This window comes from Myotis lucifugus, unplaced genomic scaffold (genome assembly GCF_000147115.1).
Source record: "Myotis lucifugus unplaced genomic scaffold, Myoluc2.0 scaffold_1432, whole genome shotgun sequence".
In the NCBI taxonomy this organism is placed as follows: Eukaryota; Metazoa; Chordata; class Mammalia; order Chiroptera; family Vespertilionidae; genus Myotis; species Myotis lucifugus.
In genome coordinates, this window is record NW_005872480.1 from 33,717 (window position 1) to 54,291 (window position 20,575).

The window sequence follows — 20,575 nt, forward strand, 5'->3', positions numbered from 1 at the left end:
CCATTACACACATCCTGTGTACTCATCACAGAGTCAACCCGACAGATTGTAACTACTAGCCCTTTTTGCAGATAAGGAACCAGGCTCAGAGCGGCCACAAAGCTTTCTTAAAGTCACATGGCTACAAAGATTGGAACGAGCCCTAGCCGGCTTGGCTCAGTGGATAGAGCGTCGGCCTGTGGACTCAAGGGTCCCAGGTTCGATTCCAGTCAAGGGCATGTACCTTGGTTGTGGGCACATACCCAGTAGGGAGTGTGCAGGAGGCAGCTGATTGATGTTTCTCTCTCATCGATGTTACTCTCTATCCCTCTCCCTTCCTCTCTGTAAAAAATCAATAAAATATATTTAAAAATATATATGTTAAAAAAAAAAAAGATTTGAACGAAGCAGATAGGCAATTACAAGTCCTGAGAGATCAGGTGGCTCACAAAAGCACCTGCATTCAGGTTCCCAGGACCTGGGGCCTCGGGTGTGTGTCGCCCTGTCTTCCCTAAGATGTCTCTGTGGCCTTCCAGAACATTCCCTCTCATCCTGAGCTAGTGTGAGTGGGTCCTTTGCATCAAAAAGAATTCCAAAACAGCCGTAGGCTCAAGCTGCTCATGGGCGCTGGTAAAATTCAGGAATCCTGTCAGCCTTGGCTGTTCCATCACCTGGAGGTTGGTGGGAGCATTTACACCAAGGAAATTGGCACCAGTTCTCACCTGGCTCTCTATTCCCCAGAGCTACTCTGCTTGATGGACAAGACCAGGAGGAACAAGAGGCCCTGCGTCCTGTCCCGGGCTTCTCAGAGGCCCCTTTATCTGTTTCACAAACACTGTGTTGTACCGGAGCCAGATCACTAGGCTGCTGAGTCACAGAACTAAAGTAACCCCAACAGACCCAGAGCTCCTGCCCGCTCTCGCCCTCAGAAGCACAGCCACGGTTGGTCAGAATTTATTTGAGGGCTCGGACATCAAAGGAAGTGGAAAGGTCCAGGCATCTGGAGCCTGTTGGTGGTCCAACTCTTCTTCGTCCAAGACGGAGTGGGCTCAGGTGTCAGTCGCCCATGGGCAGCCACAGGGCCTTGGTCCGTGCTGCCCGAAGCTCGAGCTCAGGGCCTGCTCCTTCCGCCTCCTGATCCCAGGCCCGGGGGCAGCCCCTGTCCACCCACACGGGCTTCAGGTTTCCTGCCGAGGCCCATTCCACAAACTGGGAGCCCTGGCACGGAGACAGGGGGATCAGCGTTTCCTCCCGCTTGTTTGATAAGCAGCTGCTTCCTTGGCAACACGGATACTACTGAGGTGGGGGGGGTGGGGCGTGGAGGCTTGACCTACGCCCTGTTGCTATAAGCTCAGCTCCTGGCAAGCAAGCCTTGCGGATGCTGGGGAAACGGGGCTGACCTTTGTGGCTAGGGAACTTCCTCCCCGTCAGCAGCCTATGTTCAAATGGGGCCTGAGGTTTTTGTTGACGAGGTTTAAAGAGGGTGGGCTATGGCTTCTCACTCTGTTGCTAGGGTATGGTCTTTAGAAAGGGGCTGTCCAATCAGATTAGGTCTTTGGGCCGGGCAAGATCTCAGGCCCTTGTTGCTAAGCACATCCTCTTCCTTAGCAACCAGGGCTCTGAAGGGGAAAGCCCGCAGAACCTGGTTGCCAAGGTGTTTCTTCCCCTTAGCAACAGGAGTTTCAAGAGGGCAGAGCCATGTTCCCCGGAGATGTGACACAAAGGGTACCTGGGCAGATCCGAAGTACCACAGGGCCTGGACGTCCTGGTGCAAAGCCAGGCAGCGGGTCAGGTGGTCCCGATCTCCTGTCACCACGTTCACCAGGCCGGCTGGCAGCAAGGTGGCCATATCCTAGGGGATGGAGAGAGCGGCCACCCGGGGTTGGGAGGGAAGGATCTGAGACCCCGGAGGCCGTGGGGGCAGGGAGTGAGCGTCTGGGGGAATGGCATGGGGCTCCCGAAGGACTGGGCCAGGGCACGATTGGTGAAGGCTTGTGGTCTGAAGAACATGGTCCCTGGATCTAGAGGAGTGAAGGCTTGGATTCCTGGACAGGGGTTACCATGGTTTCCAAGGGTTGAGGGTGGGAATGGAACTCCTTTCATCTGGGGTGCCTTTCATCTGTCTGGAGCCCCAGGGGCTGCTGGGAGCAGCAGCAGGCAGGCGACGGTACCTGGCAGACCTCCAAGGCCGGGATGGGACAGGTCTCGCTGGGCACCAAAACCACGGTGTTGCCATGGGCCAAGGCAGGGGCCAGCAGGGACACAAAGGCAAGCAGGGGCCACTTGTCCGGGCACACAACAGCCAGGACCCCCAGCGGCTCCCGGAGTCGGAGCACAGGGCCCCTCAGCTCAGCTACCTGCAGGGACAGGTGGGTGGTCAAAGGCGGGGCGGGGGTACCTGACTACCTCCCAGGCCACCTCCATCACCTGCCCCTTTCTTCCCTCCTCACACCCCCATCTCTGCTGCTTCATAACAACTCCAACAATCATAGAACCAAGTGATGGTTCAGAGCCAGATGGCCTGGGTTCAAGGCCCAGCTCCACCACTCATCAGCTGTGTGACCTCAAGTGAGTTGCTTCACCTCTCTGGGCCTTAGTTTCCCATCTTTCAAATGAGGATGATAATAGAACCTACCTCAGAGACTTGTTGTTAAAATGAAATGAGCTTCTTTGTAGATGTGGACCACCAAGGGTTATTGAAACCTAATTGTATTCAATGTCTTTTTTTAAAAATATATATTTTATTGATTTTTTACAGAGAGGAAGGGAGAGGGATAGAGAGTTAGAAACATTGATGAGAGAGAAACATCGATCAGCTGCCTCCTGCACACTCCCCACTGGGGATGTGCCCGCAACCCAGGTACATGCCCTTGACCGGAATCAAACCTGGGACCCTTGAGTCTGCAGGCTGATGCTCTATCCACTGAGCCAAACCGGTTAGGGCTCAATGTCTTTTGATAAGCCTTCTGCTCACATTTTTGTGAATGTCTGAAGTATATAGTTTGTGGATATTGACAGAGCTCTTTTATAACTAAAGCAAATTTGTTTTGTACTAGAAAAATTTGAACATTTTAGTTCTTGGTTATTCAAATATGTTACTTCAAAATTAGTTTAATGTGTCAATTAAACTAATTAATAGCTTTGGACACTTAAAAGAGCTCTAAATTTGCTTGTATATAAAGGCTTAATTTGAGTTTTCCTTGTTAGGGTCACGGTTGTCCTCCCACCCACCCTTTAACAGCTGCCTGGCAAAGACTAACAAGCAGCTGTTAGTTATTGAAAAAAAAAAAATTAAAAAAAAAATGAAATGAGCTAATGTGTGTAGAGGGATCAGAACTTGGCCCATGGGTTTGTCTGTGTGTGTGTTTGTACATTAAAAAAAAAACAAACCCTTCATAATTGATATTCATTAACCTGCACACATTTTAAAGGATACAATTTGATTTTGTTTTGAATCCACACCTGAAGATATATTTTTATGGATTTTTAGAGAGAAGAAGGGAGAGAGAGAAACATTGATCAGTTACTTCCCATAAGTGCCCTAACGGGGGATTGAACCCACAACCTTTTTGGTATAGGGGACAATGCTCAAATCAACTGAGTCACCTGGCCAGGGTTTTGATAAGTTTCAACATAAACATACACCCATGAAACCATCACCATGATCATGGACTTCCCCCTGGCTGGGTGGCTAAGTTGGTTAACTCCTACACCAAAAGATTGCGGGTTTAATCCCCGCTTCGGGGCACATACCTAGGTTGCTGGTTCAATCCCCGGTCACCTTGTGTGAGACTGATGTTTCTCTCTCTCTCTGTCTCTAAAATCAATAAAGATATCCTCAGGCCCTAACTGGTGTGGCTCAGTGGATAGAGCGTCAGCCTGCGGACTGAAGGGTCCCAGGTTCGATTCCGGTCAAGGGCATGTACCTTGGTTGCGGGCACATCCCCAGTAGGGGGTGTGCAGGAGGCAGCTGATCGACGCTTCTCTCTCATCGATGTTTCTAACTCTCTATCCCTCTCCCTTCCTCGCTGTAAAAAATCAATAAAATATATTTTTAAATAAAAAACAAAACAAAACATATCCTCAGGTGAAGATTAAAAGATCATGAACTTCACCCCCCAAATTTCCTTGTGTTTCTTCTCTCCAATCCCTACTCTCTGTCCTCAGACAACCACTGACCTGCTTCCTCTCACTATAGATGAATTTGTATTTTCTAGATATGGAATTACAGTCTACTCTCTTTCTTTGTTTTGTTAATCCTCACCCAAGGATATTTTGTCCACTGATTTTTAGAGAGTGTGGAAGGGGGGTGAGGTAGAGAGAGAGAAACATCGATGTAAGAGACACATCAATTGGTTGCCTTCTACACACACCTTGACTGGACTGGGGGTCAAACCTGCAACTCAGGTACATGCCCTTGACTAAGAATCGATCCCTCAACCCTTTGGTGTGTGGGCTGATGCTCTAACCATTTAGAAACACGGGCCAGGGCTCTATACTTTTTTTTGTTTTAATATATTTTATTGATTTCAGAGAGGAAGAGGGAGAGAGAGATGGAAACATCAATGATGAGAGAAACTCATTGACTGGCTGCCTCCTGCACGCCCCCTACTGGGGATCGAGCCCACAACCCAGGCATGTGCCCTTGACCAGAACTGAACCCAAGACCTTTCAGTCCACAGGCCGATGCTCTATCTACTGAGCCAAACCGGTTAGGGCTCTTTTTTAATCTGACTTCCTCACTCAGCATAGTCAGCTGGAGGTTCATTCATGCTGTGGCATGTTCATTTCCTCTGATTGCCAAGTAGGAGTCCGCTGAAAGGATGTATCATATTTTGTTTACTTACCAACCTATTGAGGGACATCTGGGTTGTTTGGAGTTTTTGGCTACTACGAATGCTGCTGCTATGAACATTTGTGTATAAGTCATGGTGTGGATATATGCTTTCACTTTCTCTAAAAGTCTAGAAATTAGCTCTTGCTGGGTTGCTCAGTGGTTAGAGCATCCTCCTGATAGGTCAAGGTTTTGGGTTCAATCCCCAGTCAGGGCACATACAAGTAATCACCCAGTGAATGCATCAATAAGTGCAACAAGGAGAAGCCAAGATGGCGGCATAGGTGTAAACACCTAAAATTGCTGCCTTGTGCAACCACTTCAAAAATACAACTAAAAGACAAAGCGGACACCATCCAGAACCACAGGAAGGCTGGCTGAGTGGAAATTCTACAACTAGAAAGAGAAAAGTGCTGAAACCGGTTTGGCTCAGTGGATAGAGAGTCGGCCTGCGGACTGAAGGGTCCCGGGTTCGATTCCGGTCAGGGGCATGTACCTGGGTTGCCGGCACATCCCCAGTGGGAGATGTGCAGGAGGCAGCTGATCGATGTTTCTCTCTCATCGATGTTTCTAACTCTCTGTCTCTCTCCCTTCCTCTCTGTAAAAAAATCAATAAAATATTAAAAAAAAAAAAAAGAAAGAGAAAAGCACACTGAGACTCAGAGGGGGTACAGAAGTAAAGTGCAGAGGTACGGAGGCGCACGTGGAAAGGGCTGGCAACGGAGGACGCGGTTGTCTTTTTCAATCGGGAGGGAGTCACAAGCCCCTGACTGCTCTGAACTCCAGTTCCGGGTGAGTCTCTGGGGACCCAGACTCATACGGGGAGAAACTGGACTGTCTGGCATCGGTCGGAATCGAGGGCGGCTTTCTCTCAGAGGTGCTTGCAGCGATTACCGGGACACTGAGACCCGGGGCCTCTTAGGCAGAGCTGAGGATCAGCCATAGCTGTTGCTCAGCCCTGTTGATTCCCTGAGACCCCGCCCCACCCCAGCTGTGCGCAGAGGCTTTTGCGTATGAATGCCCTGGCCCTTTGCAATCTGAAAATTACCTAACAAACTGAAGCTGGGTCAGAGAGACCCAGAACATCCAAAAGAAGGCCCAAGGCCCCACAGCAGCTTGCATTGCTTCACAGCTGGGCCTCATCTGGGAACCTCCAAACCCCCCAAAAAGAAGAGGAATCTCTCCGTAGCTCCTGCTGGGTAGCCTCAGGCAGAGGCTAGATTAGCACCTCCTTAGAGATCCAAGAGCCAGTGTACCCAGTGGTCAGAGTGGGCCCATCCAGATTACAACTTCTCAGATCCATAAGGGACGCACTCAGGGGGCAGACTCAGTGAGCACCAAAGCCCCACTGAAGCAAGTCTTGCCCCAGAAGGGTGTCTTCAGCATAGAAGGTCTCCCACCATAGACACAGCTGATTAGCCAATTGGCCTGGAGGCAATTCCTCCCAGTGATACCTACAACAATCAAGGCTTAACTACAACAAGACTGTGCACACAGCCCACAAAGGGGTGCACCAAGAGTGTCCACCTCAGGTAATTGGGGAGGCTGAGCCACTGGGCCCTATAGGACACCTAGCACAGAAAGCCACTCTATCAACACAGGGAAGCAGCTAAAATGCAGAGACAAAGAAACAGGTCACAAATGACAGAAATGGAGGAAAGCAAACTACTGGATATAGAGTTCAAAACCACGGTTATAAGGTTTTTCAAGAATTTTCTAGAAACCGCCGATAAATTTAGTGAGACCCTCGATAAATCTAGTGAGACCCTAGAGGATATGAAAAAGGACCAACTAGAAATTAAGCATACACTGACTGAAATAAAGAATATTATACAGAGATCCAACAGCAGACTAGAGGATCGCAAGAATCAAGTCTAAGATCTGCAATACGAAGAAGCAAAAAACACCCAACCGGAAAAACAAAAAGAAAAAAGAATCCAAAAATATGAAGATAGGGTAAGGAGCCTCTGGGACAACTTCAAGCGTACCAACATCCAAATTATGGGGGTGCCAGAAGAAGAGAGAGCACAAGATATTGAAAACCTATTTGAAGAAATGATGACAGAAAACTTCCCCTACCTGGTGAAAGAAATAGACTTCCATGTCCAGGAAGCGCAGAGAACCCCAAACAAAAGGAATCCAAAGAGGACCACACCAAGACACATCATAATTAAAATGCCAAGAGCAAAAGACAAAGAGTATCCTAAAAGCAGCAAGAGAAAGAAAGTCGGTTACCTATAAGGGAGTACCTATACGACTGTCAGCTGATTTCTCAACAGAAACTTTGCAGGCCAGAAGGGAGTGGCAAGAAATATTCAAAGTGATGAATACCAAGAACTTACAACCAAGATTACTTTACCCAGCAAAGCTATCATTCAGAATTGAAGGTCAGATAAAGAGCTTTACAGATAAGAAAAAGCTGAAGGAGTTCATCACCACCAAACCAGTATTATATGAAATGCTGAAAGGTATCCTTTAAGAAGAGGAAGAAGAAGAAAAAGGTAAAGATACAAATTATGAACAACAAATATGCATCTATCAAGTGAATCTAAGAATCAAGTGAATAAATAATCTGATGTACAGAATGAACTGGTGACTATAATAGAATCAGGGACATAGAAAGGGAATGCACTGACTATTCTTGGGGGGAAAAGGGGTGTGGGAGATGCGGGAAGAGACTGGACAAAAATCGTGCACCTATGGATGAGGACAGTGGGTGGGGAGTGAGGGCGGAGGGTGGGGTGGGAACTGGAAGGAAGGGAGTTAGTTATGGGGGGGAAAAAAGAGGAACAAATGTAATAATCTGAACAATAAAGATTTAATAAAAAATTTAAAAAAAAACCTAGAAATTAAATTTATTGAGGTAAATACCTAGGAATCATGGCTGGGTTATATGTAAGAGAAAGAGATAGAGAAACACTGCTCCCAGACGTGGCCCAGTCGGGGACTGAACCTGCACCCTGACTGGAAACGAAACGGCCACCGTCTGGTTCATGGGAGGACTCTCCAACCACCCGAGCCACACTGGCCAGGGCTAAAATTTTAGCCAGTTTCCTAGGTATGTAGTTATGCCTCATTGTGGCTCCATTTTGCATTTTTTAATTGATTTGAGAGAGAGAAAAAGGGAGAGAAACATCAATTCGTTGTTCTACTTACTTATGCATTCATTGTTGCTTCTTCTATGTGCCCTGATCAAGATCGAACCCGAAACCCTGGTATATTGGGATGATGCTCTAACTAACCGAGCGACCCGGCCAGGGCTTCAGTTTGCATTTCACTAATGATTCCTCTTTAGTGGCGCTGAACAGCTTTTCATGTGCTCATCTGCCATTCATAGCTCTTTGAAGTAACTGGTAACATCCTCAGCTTTTATAATTAGTTTTACTGTGTTTGTTTGTTTTAAAGAATTTGTTTTGTCGGGGTCAGGGTGCATGTGGGAGGCGACTGATCTGTTTCTCTCTCACATTGATGTTTCTCTTTCTCTCCCTCTTCTTTCCTCTCTCTCTAAAAATTATGTTTTTACTGATTTTTTACAGAGAGAAGAAAGGAGAGGGATAGAGAGATAGAAATATCGATGAGAGAGAAGCATCATTGATTGGCTGCCTCCTGCATGCCACCTTTGGGGACTAAGCCTGCAACCTGGGCATGTGCCCTGACTGGGAATCACACCAGTCACCTCCTGGTTCATGGGTTGACGCTCAACCACTGAGCCACACCAGCTGGGCTCAATAAAAGCATTTTTAAAATATATATATTTTATTGATTTTTTATAGAGAGGAAGGGAGAGGGATAGAGAATTAGATCCATCGATGAGAGAGAAACATCGATCAGCTGCCTCCTGCACACCTCCTACTAGGGATGTGCCCGCAACCAAGGTACATGCCCTTGACCGGAATCAAACCCAGGACCCTTCATTCCGCAGAACGACGCTCCATCCACTGAGCCAAACCGGCCAGGGCATGCATATTTTTTTTTTAATGGCTAAATCTTTTTAAAAATATATATTTTTTTATTTCAGAGGAAGGGAGATGGAGAGATAGAAACATCAATGATGAGAGAGCATCATCGATCGGCTACCTCCTGCACATCCCCCACTGGGGATGGAGCCCACAACCTGGGCATGTGCCCAGACTAGGAATCAAACTGTGACCTCCTGGTTCATAGGTCGACGTTCAACCACTGAGCCATGCTGGCCAGATAAAATGGCTAAATTTTTAAGTAAAAATGGATATCTAAAATGTTGGCGAGGAGGTAGAGAAACTGAAACACATACTGCTGGTGGGACAGCGAAATGGTACACTTTGAAAACCTGTTTGGCCGTTTCTTGTGAAATTAAGTATGCACTTATCACACCATCTAGCAATCTGATTTCTAGGTATTTACCCAAGAGCCATAAAAACATGTTCACACAAAGGCATGCATGCCAACTACTTACTCAATAGCTAAAGCCTAGAAATGCCCAGCTTTCTAGCCACTGGTAAATGCAGGAACAAATATGGTATGCACGTAAGATACTACTACTCAGCAACAAAAAGGAATGTATTGATAGATGCAATAAGGACGCATCTTAAAAGCAATGAAAGAAGCCAGACATCAAACTCTACACCAAGCATGTCAAACTCGCGGCCCGTGGGCCACACGTAAGAAACGTTTTAATAAAAATTTCATAACTTAATTTTTACAATATCCTGTTATACATAATCTACATATATAAAAGGCTAATATGCAAAGCGTCCCCTCGGGAGTTCAACTGGGAGACCGGGAGTTTGATTGCTCACTATGATGTGCGCTGACCACCAAGGAGGGGGTGGCACGGAATGAAGGAAGGCCCTGGCTGGCAGCCGGCAAGGCCTAGGAACCCTACCCATGCACAAATCCCATGCACCGGGCCTCTACTTATTAATAACGAACTACAATGTTCGCTAATGACTGATTACTATGATCGTGTTGCATTCATTTCCCTTACGCGCCTTATATGCAGGTGCACCATTTCTCTCCACTAATATTACCAGGGAATAGTTTAGCGGCCAACTGCCGTCATTAGTCTTGGACTGACTTGTTTGGTTTGTGCAACAGGAAATATTTCGCTTTTGGAGAACAAGAAAAATAGGTCTATTTGCGTCACGCTTATTAATTCATGCAGTTCTTCAATGTCTGGTAAGTTAATGTTCAAGAAAAACGATTAATTTTTAATAAAATGTTATTTCATGTGAACGATGACTCATTTATTTCAGCCCTTTCTATTCAGCATGTCTATCGAAATAAACCTACGTTTCTATGAAAAGTGAAGCTTTTGGCCCTGACCGGTTTGGCTCAGTGGATAGAGCGTCGGCCTGCGGACTGAAAGGTCCCAGGTTCGATTCCGGTCAAGGGCATGTACCTTGGTTGCGGGCACATCCCCAGTGGGGGATGTACAGGAGGCAGCTGATCAATGTTTCTCTCTCATTGATGTTTCTAACTCTCTATCCCTCTCCCTTCCTCTCTATAAAAAAATCAATAAAATATCTATTTTTTTTTAAAGTGAAGCTTCTGTTTTTTTGCGGCCCACAGACACTCCCACCTCGTTTATTTGGCCCATGTTAGCCTTTGAGTTTGACACACTTGCCCTACACAGTCTGACTGCATGTGTGCTCTTGAAGAAAACGGAAAGGACAGAAAGTGTAGTGGTTGCCAAGCACTTGGAGTGGGGGAAGGGGAAGAGGAGGGAGAAGCCCTTTGGGGAGATGAACATCTGTCCCGATCGTGATGATGCAACCGTATGTATTTGTCAAACTTCACCAAAACGCAGGCCTGAGAAGGCACAGTTTGCTATCTGCATTCTGGACCCCAACTAAAGCCACACTTTAAAAACCCTCAAAGACTGCGGAGCACAGACAGACCGGAGAGCATTATGCTGAGTGAAATCAGCCAGTCAGAGAGAGACAAATACCGTATGACTTCACCCTAATGGAATCTAATGAACTAAATGAACAAGCAAAATAGAGACAGACTCATGGCTAGAGCGCAGGCTGACAGCTGTCCGGGTGGGGGAGCTGAGTGAGAGGAAGGAGGGACTGAGAGAAAAAAAAAAAAAGAAAGAAAGAATTCATGGACATGGAAAACAGCGCGGGGAGTGCTGGGGGAGGGGCCGTGTACAGACGATGTGTAGTGGAACTGGGCACCTGAAACCGGTATTATTTTGTTAACCACCCCAACAAATTCAATAAAAGTTCAAAAACAAAAATAAAAACTACCAAATAAAAAAAAAATCAGCCCTAACCGGTTCGGCTCAGGGGATAGAGCGTCGCCTGCGGACTGAAGGGTCCCGGGTTCGATTCCGGTCAAGGGCATGTACCTGGGTTGCGGGCACATCCCCAGTAGGGGCTGTGCAGGAGGCAGCTGGTCGATGTTTCTAACTTTCTATCTCTCTCCCTTTCTCTCTGTAAAAAATCAATAAAATATATTTATAAAAAAAAAAAAAAGAAAAGAAAATCAGCCCTAACCGGTTCGGCTCAGGGGATAGAGCGTCGGCCTGCGGACTGAAGGGTCCCGGGTTCGATTCCAGTCAAGGGCATGTGGCTTGGTTGCAGGCACATCCCCAGTAGGAGATGTGCAGGAGGCGGCTGATCATGTTTCTCTTTCATCGATGTTTCTGCTCTCTATCCCTCTCCCTTCCTCTCTTTGAGAAATCATAAAATATATTAAAAAAAAAAAAAAAGAAGAAATCATGGTTACAACCCACTCAGTTGACTTTATGGGTTACTAACAATTTGAAACACTAATCTGAGGTAGGCCCTATGCCCATTATACAGATGAGAAAACTGAGGTACAGAGGCCAAGGTACTTGCTGGGGATCACAACTTGGGCCCCAGGTGTGGCTCACTCCAGAGCCTTTGTTCCGACCCCGCTCCACGCCGCCCGCTCTGTCTGCCCTCCCACCGGCCCGCTCACCTGCAGGCTGTGGCTCTGGGCCTGGGCGCGGGCCCCCCAGGCCCGAAGCCGCGTCACGCTCAGCTCCACCTCCGCCTGGGCGGCCTTGAGCTCCACTCCGTGCCTCTCCAGCCTCAAGGACAGGGTGGGCTCCCGGCGCTCCAGGGCGGCTGCCAGTGCCAACAGCAGGGCTGCCCGGGCCCCCGGGGACTGGCCCACCCAGCTGTGGGCGGACAGTGAACATCGGGGGCTGGTCTCCTGGCCCTGGCTCTTCCCAGGTGCCCCTCCTCTGTCCCCGGCCCTTACCCTGGGGGTCCAGGCCCGATAGCTCAGCCGCCCCCAGGAAGAGAGGGGCCAACCACACCCCTATTCCGTCAGCCGTGGAGCTAACCCCACAGCCCCTCAGCCCTGGGGGTCCCCACTGCCCGCTCTGAGGCCTCACAGGGCCTGGGTGTTGCCGACACCCCACTTACCCAGGGGCAGCCTGGTGGGCGGCCTCCACAGCCACTCGGATGTCCTTGGCTCCGCCCTCGGCCACATAGGCATGGAGATTGCCCTGCGAGTCGTGGATGGGCCTGGAGCTCCGGGCCCCAGGCGCCTGGAAACGGCCCCCCACGAAGAGCCCATAGGGGGGTGCTGGGCTGCAGTAGGGTGAGGTGTGAGGGTGGGTCTTGGGGCCAAGGTGTGCTCAGAGCCCCTGCGCCAGCCCCCTGAACGGACCACTCCAGCTCCCATGAGCTTCTGGGTAACCCCCAATTCTTGGCCCAAGACTCTGGGAGACCCCAGACCTCCGTTGGGCAGGACTGAGGCTCTCCTCAGGCCTGGACAGTGGGTGTGAGGCCGTAAGACCTAGAATGCAGATCCCGGTGGGGCCTGGGACCCCTCCAGGGCCTCTAGCTAACCCGCTTCAGTCCAAGGGGAGCCTGCCCTCCTCACCCACAGGATTCTGGGAATTGTGGGCCCCGGAACAGCTCACCTGGGACCTGTTTCAGGCCCGGCTGGGAGGGCTGAGGGGACGGTAAGGCCAAAGGTGTCATAGTTCAGATTCTCAGAAAGGTAGGGCAGCCGGGCAGGGGTCCCCGCGGGCCGCAGGTACTCATACAGACCCTGCGAGAGGGACAGTGTTAGGAGGGTGCAAGGCAGGCACAGGGCTGAGAGAGGGTGCCCATGGTGGCGGGCGGGAGGGGACACTCACATCTAGGCCCCCGTGCCAGGAAGACCCACTCTCCTTGCAGCCACCCGTGGGCACCGCAGGGTCTCTGAGGCTGTGGGCGTTGATCCAGACGGTGCCCACCCGGAGCCTGTGGAGAGGACGGGGCATCAGAGAGACAAGCAGGGAGTCGGGGGGGTGGAGAGTCAGAGACAGAGGCGTGAAGACTGAAGCACAGGCCCTCCCCACAGGCCGCTGCCTGTGCCCGGCGGGCGCCACTGACCCGTAGCCCAGCTCCAGGGCCTGCCCCAGCCTCTCGCTCCACACACTGGCACTGCCTCCTCGGGGCGTCCCGTTGGCCACGGCCAGTGCCTCCTTGGCCGTGCGGAATGGGGAGGCCAAGACCAGAGGCCACGGTACCTGGAAGGTGACAGTGAGTTCAAGCAGCCTGCCAACCCCGCCCTCCTATGCCCGCCCCCACGAGGGGGCCAGCGTCCCGCAGTCAGCAGCCCCAGACTCAGGCCAAGGGGCCACCCAGGGCCTCTGCCGTGGCCCCTGTCTGGGTGCAGATGGGTGGGTGGAGCAGGATCTCTTGGACACGGAGGGGCTCACCTCTGCCTGGGCACACGGGGAGGAGGCGGGCAGGTCAGAGACCAAGGTTGGGGGGAAGAACGGGCTGTCTAGGGGCACATCGCCAGCCTGGAACACCTGGGAGACAGAAACACATCTACTAGTACAAGTCCACTCCCGGGTCCCTCCTCCCCCGGGACCCGGAAGCCCAGGCCCCCAGCACCTCCTCCCTCAGACCCAGGTCCTGCACCCCTGGCTCACCTGTGCGCCCTGGCTCTGGGCCTCGCGCACATACCGCTGGGCCAGGTCACGTGCAGCGGCCCCTCGGGCCCCCATGTCCACGGCCCCGTCGAGCCCTCGGCCTCCCCGGAGCCGCGCCATCCGCACCTGGAGCCGCCTCATCACCTCGTCCCACACGGACTCCTGGATGAGAAGCCTGAGGCCCCCCTGTTAGGGAAAGGGAGGTCAGGGGCCATGTGGGGGGACAGGCCCCCACGGAGGGCTGAGACTCGGGGACACACATGCAGAGATCGAAGGAGGGTCAGGGAGAAGTGGCCAAGGACCCCAGGCAGAAGGTGGAGTTCCAGAAAGCTGGTCATTCAGAGTAAAGACAGAGGTTGGGAAACCAGGGGCACGAACGCTCAGAACAGTGAGGGGTCCTAGGGAGCAAGAGACAGGCCGGACCCTGAAAGACCGGGAGAGCCGGGCAGGGAGATCCAGAAATCGGAGATGAGTCCCACACGCGCGATGGTGTGAAGACACCAGGGAGTGAAAACTGAACAGAGACGGAGCCCCGGGGTCTGGAGACAGACAGGCACGGCCCGCAGGACATCAGGGGACGCCGGCACGAGGGTCTCACCGGACTGCGGTCCGACCAGGCTGCGTCCACCACGCCCTCCACGGCCGAGTCCACATCTGCCGCCTCCGTCAGCAGCAGCAGCGATTCGGTCCCCAGCGCCAGGCCCAGCTCGGGACCCACGCCCGCCAGGGTCCGCCGAAGGACACGTCCTTCCTGAGGGGACCCCGCACCCCACGGGGCTCAGAGGGGGGAAAGCCTTCTGGACCCCAGCCCCGCCCTGTCGCCCTGTCGCCCTGAAGGTACCTCGATGGCTCCGCAGAAGGCCACCTTCTGGACCCCGGGCTGGGAGGCCAGGACAGGCCCCAGGGAGGCAGGGCCACTGATCACGTTGAGGATTCCTGGGAAGTGGCCCAGTTCCCCTGCCAGCTGGGCCAGGAGGAGGGGCGTTGGGGAGGCCGGGGGCACGAGGACCACCACAGTGCAGCCTGGGGAAGGAGGGCAACTCAAAGACTCAAGAGTCCAGGCCCCCAGCCCCTCCTCCCTCAGACCCAGGGGTCCAGGCCCCCAGCCCCTCCTCCCTCAGACCCAGGAGTCCAGGCCCCCAGCCCCCTCCTCCCTCAGACCCAGGGGTCCAGGCCCCCCAACCCCTCCTCCCTAAGCCCCAGGGGTCCAGGCCCCCAGCCCCTCCTCCCTCAGACCCAGGGGTCCAGGCCCCCAGCCCCTCCTCCCTCAGACCCAGGGGTCCAGGCCCCCAGCCCCTCCTCCCTCAGACCCAGGGGTCCAGGCCCCCAGCCCCTCTTCCCTCAGACCCAGGAGCCCAGGCCCCCAGCCCCTCCTCCCGCAGACCCAGGGGTCCAGGCCCCCAGCCCATCACTTACCCACAGCCAGGGCAGGGCAAATTCTCCACATCATCTCCAGGAAGGAGAATGTGGGTGGCAAGATGAGACCAATTACTCCTGCAAGAACAAATGAGGCGACTGGGACAGGCACTGGTGGGCCCTGATGGAGGAGGGGGCTGGGGGCCCGGACTCATGCTTCTCACCCATGGGCTCCCAGCCTGCCAGCGCCTCCTCCTGGATGTGTGCCTGAATTGCATGGTACTGGAGCAGCTGCTGGGCCAGCGGGACATCCCTGTCTCGAACCTCTCGAACAGCCCGCCCAGTAACCAGGGACTCCAGGGTCCACAGCAGCCGCTGGTGCTTCTGGATCATCTTGGCCAGCCTGTGCAGAAAGCAAGGGGGCCGGTCATTTCCCGGTGCCCCTCAGCCTGACAGGGTCTTGAAACACACCCCATTTACCTGGACTACAATATTCCCCACGAACCCCTGGGACATCCCCATTTACTAGGGGGAGAGAACACTAGAGATTGATGGGAAACGTAGTCCAGGAAACAAATCCTGAGGCTGCTGTGCAAAGATTTTGGCCACCTGTAACCCTGGAGATGCTGGGGCTCACCTCTAACCTCACACATTTTGGGAAATGGAATCTCTGTCTCTAGCTGCCCCAGGAGGGTGCTGGGAAATGGACTTTGGGGCTCCACCAGTCCCGATGAGCCCCAAGGATATTCTTTCGGGGGGAAATAGAGGTTTTGTTATTACTAGTCCCCATAGATGGGACTAAAGGCCAAGAGGCATGCCGGGAACATGAACCTTAGCGGCCAATGAATTCCGTGGGATGTTGAGAGCCAGAGTCTTTGTTCTCAGTCCTTCCCCCGCTCCCTGGGTCCACACCTCAACCGCATCACCTGGTCAGGTGCTTGGCCCGAGAGGCTCCGGGGAGTCCGCTCCAGTTCTCCAAGGCGGCCCTGGCTGCCTCTGCGGCTGCCGCCACATCCTCAGCCTGTGCCTGGAGGCAACTGGCCAAGTTCTCTCCTGGGGAGACAAGGGGGGGGGACCCAGATTGAAGAGGGGGGGAAACTGTGTCAGAACGGCGGGGGGCTAAGATTTCCGGGGACTGGGAGCGGGCAGTAAAGCTGCTGAGGGTCTCAGTTCTGTCATCCGACAAATGGGGATAAATCCATTGGTTCTTGAGCCGACGGCCTCCGCAGGCAAGGAAGGGATTTTATTTTTATTTTTTTTTTAGCAATAATCGAGCCTCAGATAAACCTCATTGGCTACGATACTGCCACTGCGCAAAGCTAAGGGAGGGATTTTTAGTAGATGGTGCCTCGGAAAAGTGTCCACGGGGCTTGGGACCATATTAGAATAACCAGGATCAGGAGGAGCCCAAACTCTCAGCCTCCTCCCTGCATCAGGCCCTGAGCAAAGACATTAGGGTGAATTTGGTAGGTACGGCCGGGGGCATGGGTGCCTCTCCGTCCCCTAATGACTAGGGGACGCCTCCTACCTGTGATGGGATCCTGGCAAGGCACTGACTTCCTGTTTTCCGGCTTTAACCACTTTCCACTTACATAGTGACCCAAGCACCGATCCTGGGTGTCCAGCCAGGCCTGGGGAAGGGGGAGAGTTTGGAAAGGGGTCTGAGCGGCAGCTCAAGGAGCGCGATCCCTGCCCAGTGTCCTCTGGGAGGGGGACACCCGCCCCCCTTCGCCCCACCAGCTAATTCTTTTCCTGTGTAGGTAGAAAATAGACATAAACATAACAGACACATAACACACTCAACATTTTAACCATTTTAAAGTGTACAATTCAGTGGCATTTAGTAAATTCACAATATGATGCAACTATTACCACTTTCTAATTCCCAAACATTTCATCACCCCCAAAAGACAGCTCCGCAGCCATTAAGCCAGCGGTTCTCAACCTGTGGGTCTCGACCCCTTTGGGGGTCGAACGACCCTTTCACAGGGGCCGCCTAAGACCATCGGGAAACACATATATAATTACATGTTGTTTTTGTGATGAATCACTATGCTTTCATTATGTTCAATTTGTAACAATGAAATTGGGGGTCACCACAACATGAGGAGCTGTATTAAAGGGTCGCGGCATTAGGAAGGTTGAGAACCACTGCTAAGCAGTCGCTCTTCCTTCCCCACTGCGCCCAAACCCTGGTAACGACCAATCTGCCCTGTCTCAATGGATTTGCTATTCTGGGCAGTTCACGTCCATGGAATCCTACACCAAATGGCTTTTTGTGGCTGGCTTCTTTCACTTGGCCTGGTTTTTTCTTTTCCTCTTTTTAATGTTATGATTGGCATGGCGTGTTCAAGACCCATCCATGCCATATCCTGTATGAGCACCTCATTTTTTTTCATGGCTGTAAGGTGCTCCTTATCGGGATGGACCACATTTTGTTTAGCTGGCCCTCAGTTGCTGGGCATGTGGGCCGTTTCCGCTCTCTGGCTATTGTGAATTGTGCTGGTAGAGATGTCCGTGCGCACGTTTTTGTTTGTACACCTGGAAGCGATGCCCATGGGACCGTGTGGCTTCAAAGCCAGGTGGTTCCTGTGTTCCCTCCATCTCAGCTGTCAGCGCTTGGGGAGTGAGTGTGGGACCCCGAATCCCGAAGATTGACTGGATGCTGTCCTGCCAGTCGCGGTTTATTCGGCCGTGGCACATCTAACCGAGCCCAAGGCATAGCATGTGGGCTTTGCAGAGGGGCAGCCCAGGGTGGGGTCCCTGGAGCGAGGGGCCACGGCCAGGGTTTGAATCCTGGCTCTGGTACTTACTCATGGTGCAGCCTTAGCCAGATCCTACCGTGGCCTCCGCTAAGCGAGCCATCTGGAAGGTGGCGGTAAGGACAGCCACCCACCTCACAAAGCATGTGAGGATGAATCATCCGTGTCAGATACCCAAAGCAGCAGTACTTGTAACTTTCTATTAATTTTATTTTTTATTATTTTTAAATATATATATATATATTTAGTTTTGGAATTCTTTTTTAAAAAATTACAGTTTACTTTTATCTTAAAAATTAAATATATTTTATTGATTTTTTTAGAGAGAGGAAGGGAGAGGGATAGAGAGTTAGAAACATCGATGAGAGAGACACATTCATCAGCTGCCTCCTGCACACCCCCTACTGGGGATGTGCCCGCAACCAAGGTACATGCCCTTGACTGGAATCGAACCTGGGACCCTTCAGTCTGCAGGCCGACGCTCTATCCACTGAGCCAAACCGGTTAGGGCTCTATTAATTTTATTGCAGCTCCATATCAGCTTCACGTTTCTCTCTGTCCCTGGTCCCATCTTCCCCAAATCCTTGCTAAATCCATGACACACTTCCCACTTTTTCTTTCTACAAACTTCTCTCTTATCACCCCCAATGCCTCCGTCTCCTGACTCGTCTCTTCCCCTGCCAACTGGCCCTTCTCCTTTTTCTTTAAAGTCAAGTGGTCAACAGGAAGTTCCTAATTCAAATCCCTCCAGAGGCTGGGGGTGGGGCGGGGGGAGGGAGAAAGGCACTTTTGACACAGTTGAGGGTATCTGAACACCAGCTGGGCATCAGATGATATTAAAGTATGACTGTTAATGGTGAGTGTGCAAATTGGCAGGGTGGTCATGCTACAGGAGTCCTTATGTGTTAGAAATGAGGAATCAAATATTTATGGGACAATAATATGACATCTGGGATTTAATTTTTTTTGGAGGTTATTTTTTCCATTGATTCTTAGAGAGAGTGGAAGGGGCAGAGGGGGGGAAGGAGGAGGGAAGAGAGAGAGAAAGAGAGAGAGACATCCATGCGAGAGAGACACATTGATTGGTTGCCTCCTACATGGACTCGGACGGAGGACGGGGACTGAACCTGAAACCCAGGTACATGCCCTTGACCGGGAATTGAATCCGAGACCCTCCTGGTGTGTGGGCTGACTCTCTAACCATTGAACCACGCCAGCTAGGTCATGGGATTGAAATCACTCCAGAAAAAGAGAACACACAGGGAGACAACAACTGGACCAAATGCTGATCATTGCTGAAGCGCAGAGAGGGGTGCATGAGAGTTCACAATATGAAGTACTCTGGAATTTTGCAAAATTTCCCCCCAAAGAAAAACAAAATCCTAAAAGAATGTCCATAGGGTCCCCGCAGACTTCGCTAGTGTGAGAAGAGGGCCTGGGGGAGACTGGGAACTCGCCACTTGTCTAACAAGACAAACTGTCGCTAACGGAGCCAGATGATTTTCGTCAGGGAACGTGAGCCAAAGGTTGCCAAATTGGGGGATTTTATTTCCAAGAGAAGCTGGAATCCCGGATGTTTACACGGAATTAGTTGTCAACAAATTCACATTTTTTACCAATAAACATCGGCCAAAGAAAACATGTTGATAGGCCGAGTCTGGCCAACAAGACCCTAAGGCTGAGACCTTGGCCTGGAATCTGAGGGCTCAGGTTCAAATCTCAGCTTCCCCCTTTTCTCTTGTATTTAATTTAAATTCTTTATTGGTTGAAAGTTCAGCTTCCCCTTTTCATTTGTGCTGACCACGGGCAAAAATGACTTACTTCTCCAAGCCTCTGTGTGCTCTCACTAAGATAATAATGACAATAACCCCTTCCACGGTGGTCCTGGGAGAGTCCATGCAACTATGTTGAGCACAGAGGGTCAGAGTGAAAGCATCCAATAAATAGAAGCTTTTAGCACATTGCTATTTCACGACATTCCACTCCCACCCTCCAAGTGTGGGGGTTCTCTGTACACTGTCACAGCTCCTTTTATTTATTTTTTAAATGTATTTTTATTGATTTCAGAGAGGAAGGGAGAGGGAGATAGAAACATCCATGATGAGAGAGGATCATGGATCGGCTGCCTCCTGCAAGTCCCCTACTGGGGATCGAGCCCACAACCCAGGCATGTGCCCTTGACTGGAATCGAACCTGGGACCCTTCAGTCCGCAGGCTGATGCTCCATCCACTGAGCCAAACCAGCTAGGGCCACAGCTCCTTTTATCTGCACCTACGCTATATATCTAGATCTTGTCACTCCCAGTGTTCCGTTATCTTCTTTTTAATACATTTATGTTGTTTTTAAAAATATATATATTTTTATTGATTGCAGAGAGGAAGGGAGGAGAGAGAGATAGAAACATCCATGATGAGAGAGGATCATGGATCGGCTGCCTCCTGCAAGTCCCCCACTAGGGATCGAGTCCACAACCCGGGCATGTGCCCTTGACCAGAATCGAACCTGGAACCTTTCAGTTCGCAGGCCCACGCTCTATCCACTGAGCCAAACCGGCTAGAGCACGCATATCTTTTTGATTTTGCCGCCTTGAGTGCTCCTGGGGTCAGAACTGGGGGGGGAAGGGGAATTTTTCCAAAAAGATTCATGCCCCGGGCTGCCTGTGTCTTTTGATAGAGCGACGGCCTGTGGTCCGAAGGCCCCCAGGTTCGATTCCCTCCAAGGCCACATGCCTGGAGTGGGGACTCGATCCCTGG

At 51.4% G+C, this 20,575-nt stretch overlaps 1 protein-coding gene and 1 non-coding gene across 2 annotated transcripts in view; both read right to left on the bottom strand.

Moving 5' to 3' along the window:
• Positions 1 to 917: 917 nt before the first annotated feature.
• The window catches only part of ALDH16A1 (aldehyde dehydrogenase 16 family member A1), a 21,901-nt gene continuing 2,243 nt past the window's right edge, over positions 918 to 20,575 (bottom strand). Inside the window, exons 2-17 of the mRNA XM_006107790.3 lie at positions 16,588 to 16,690; positions 15,986 to 16,112; positions 15,284 to 15,462; positions 15,120 to 15,197; positions 14,545 to 14,726; positions 14,302 to 14,454; positions 13,704 to 13,889; positions 13,485 to 13,580; positions 13,156 to 13,292; positions 12,918 to 13,023; positions 12,699 to 12,829; positions 12,196 to 12,363; positions 11,744 to 11,945; positions 2,151 to 2,336; positions 1,709 to 1,831; positions 918 to 1,197 (exon numbers count right to left, since the gene is read on the bottom strand). Of these exons, the coding sequence (XP_006107852.1) occupies positions 1,036 to 1,197; positions 1,709 to 1,831; positions 2,151 to 2,336; positions 11,744 to 11,945; positions 12,196 to 12,363; positions 12,699 to 12,829; positions 12,918 to 13,023; positions 13,156 to 13,292; positions 13,485 to 13,580; positions 13,704 to 13,889; positions 14,302 to 14,454; positions 14,545 to 14,726; positions 15,120 to 15,197; positions 15,284 to 15,462; positions 15,986 to 16,112; positions 16,588 to 16,690 (2,319 nt within the window). The 3' untranslated portion in view covers positions 918 to 1,035. The remainder of the gene's footprint in view (positions 1,198 to 1,708; positions 1,832 to 2,150; positions 2,337 to 11,743; positions 11,946 to 12,195; positions 12,364 to 12,698; positions 12,830 to 12,917; positions 13,024 to 13,155; positions 13,293 to 13,484; positions 13,581 to 13,703; positions 13,890 to 14,301; positions 14,455 to 14,544; positions 14,727 to 15,119; positions 15,198 to 15,283; positions 15,463 to 15,985; positions 16,113 to 16,587; positions 16,691 to 20,575) is intronic.
• On the bottom strand, positions 16,236 to 16,380 carry LOC111824410. The gene has a single exon (XR_002827494.1). It is a non-coding gene; the product is annotated as a U4 spliceosomal RNA (small nuclear RNA).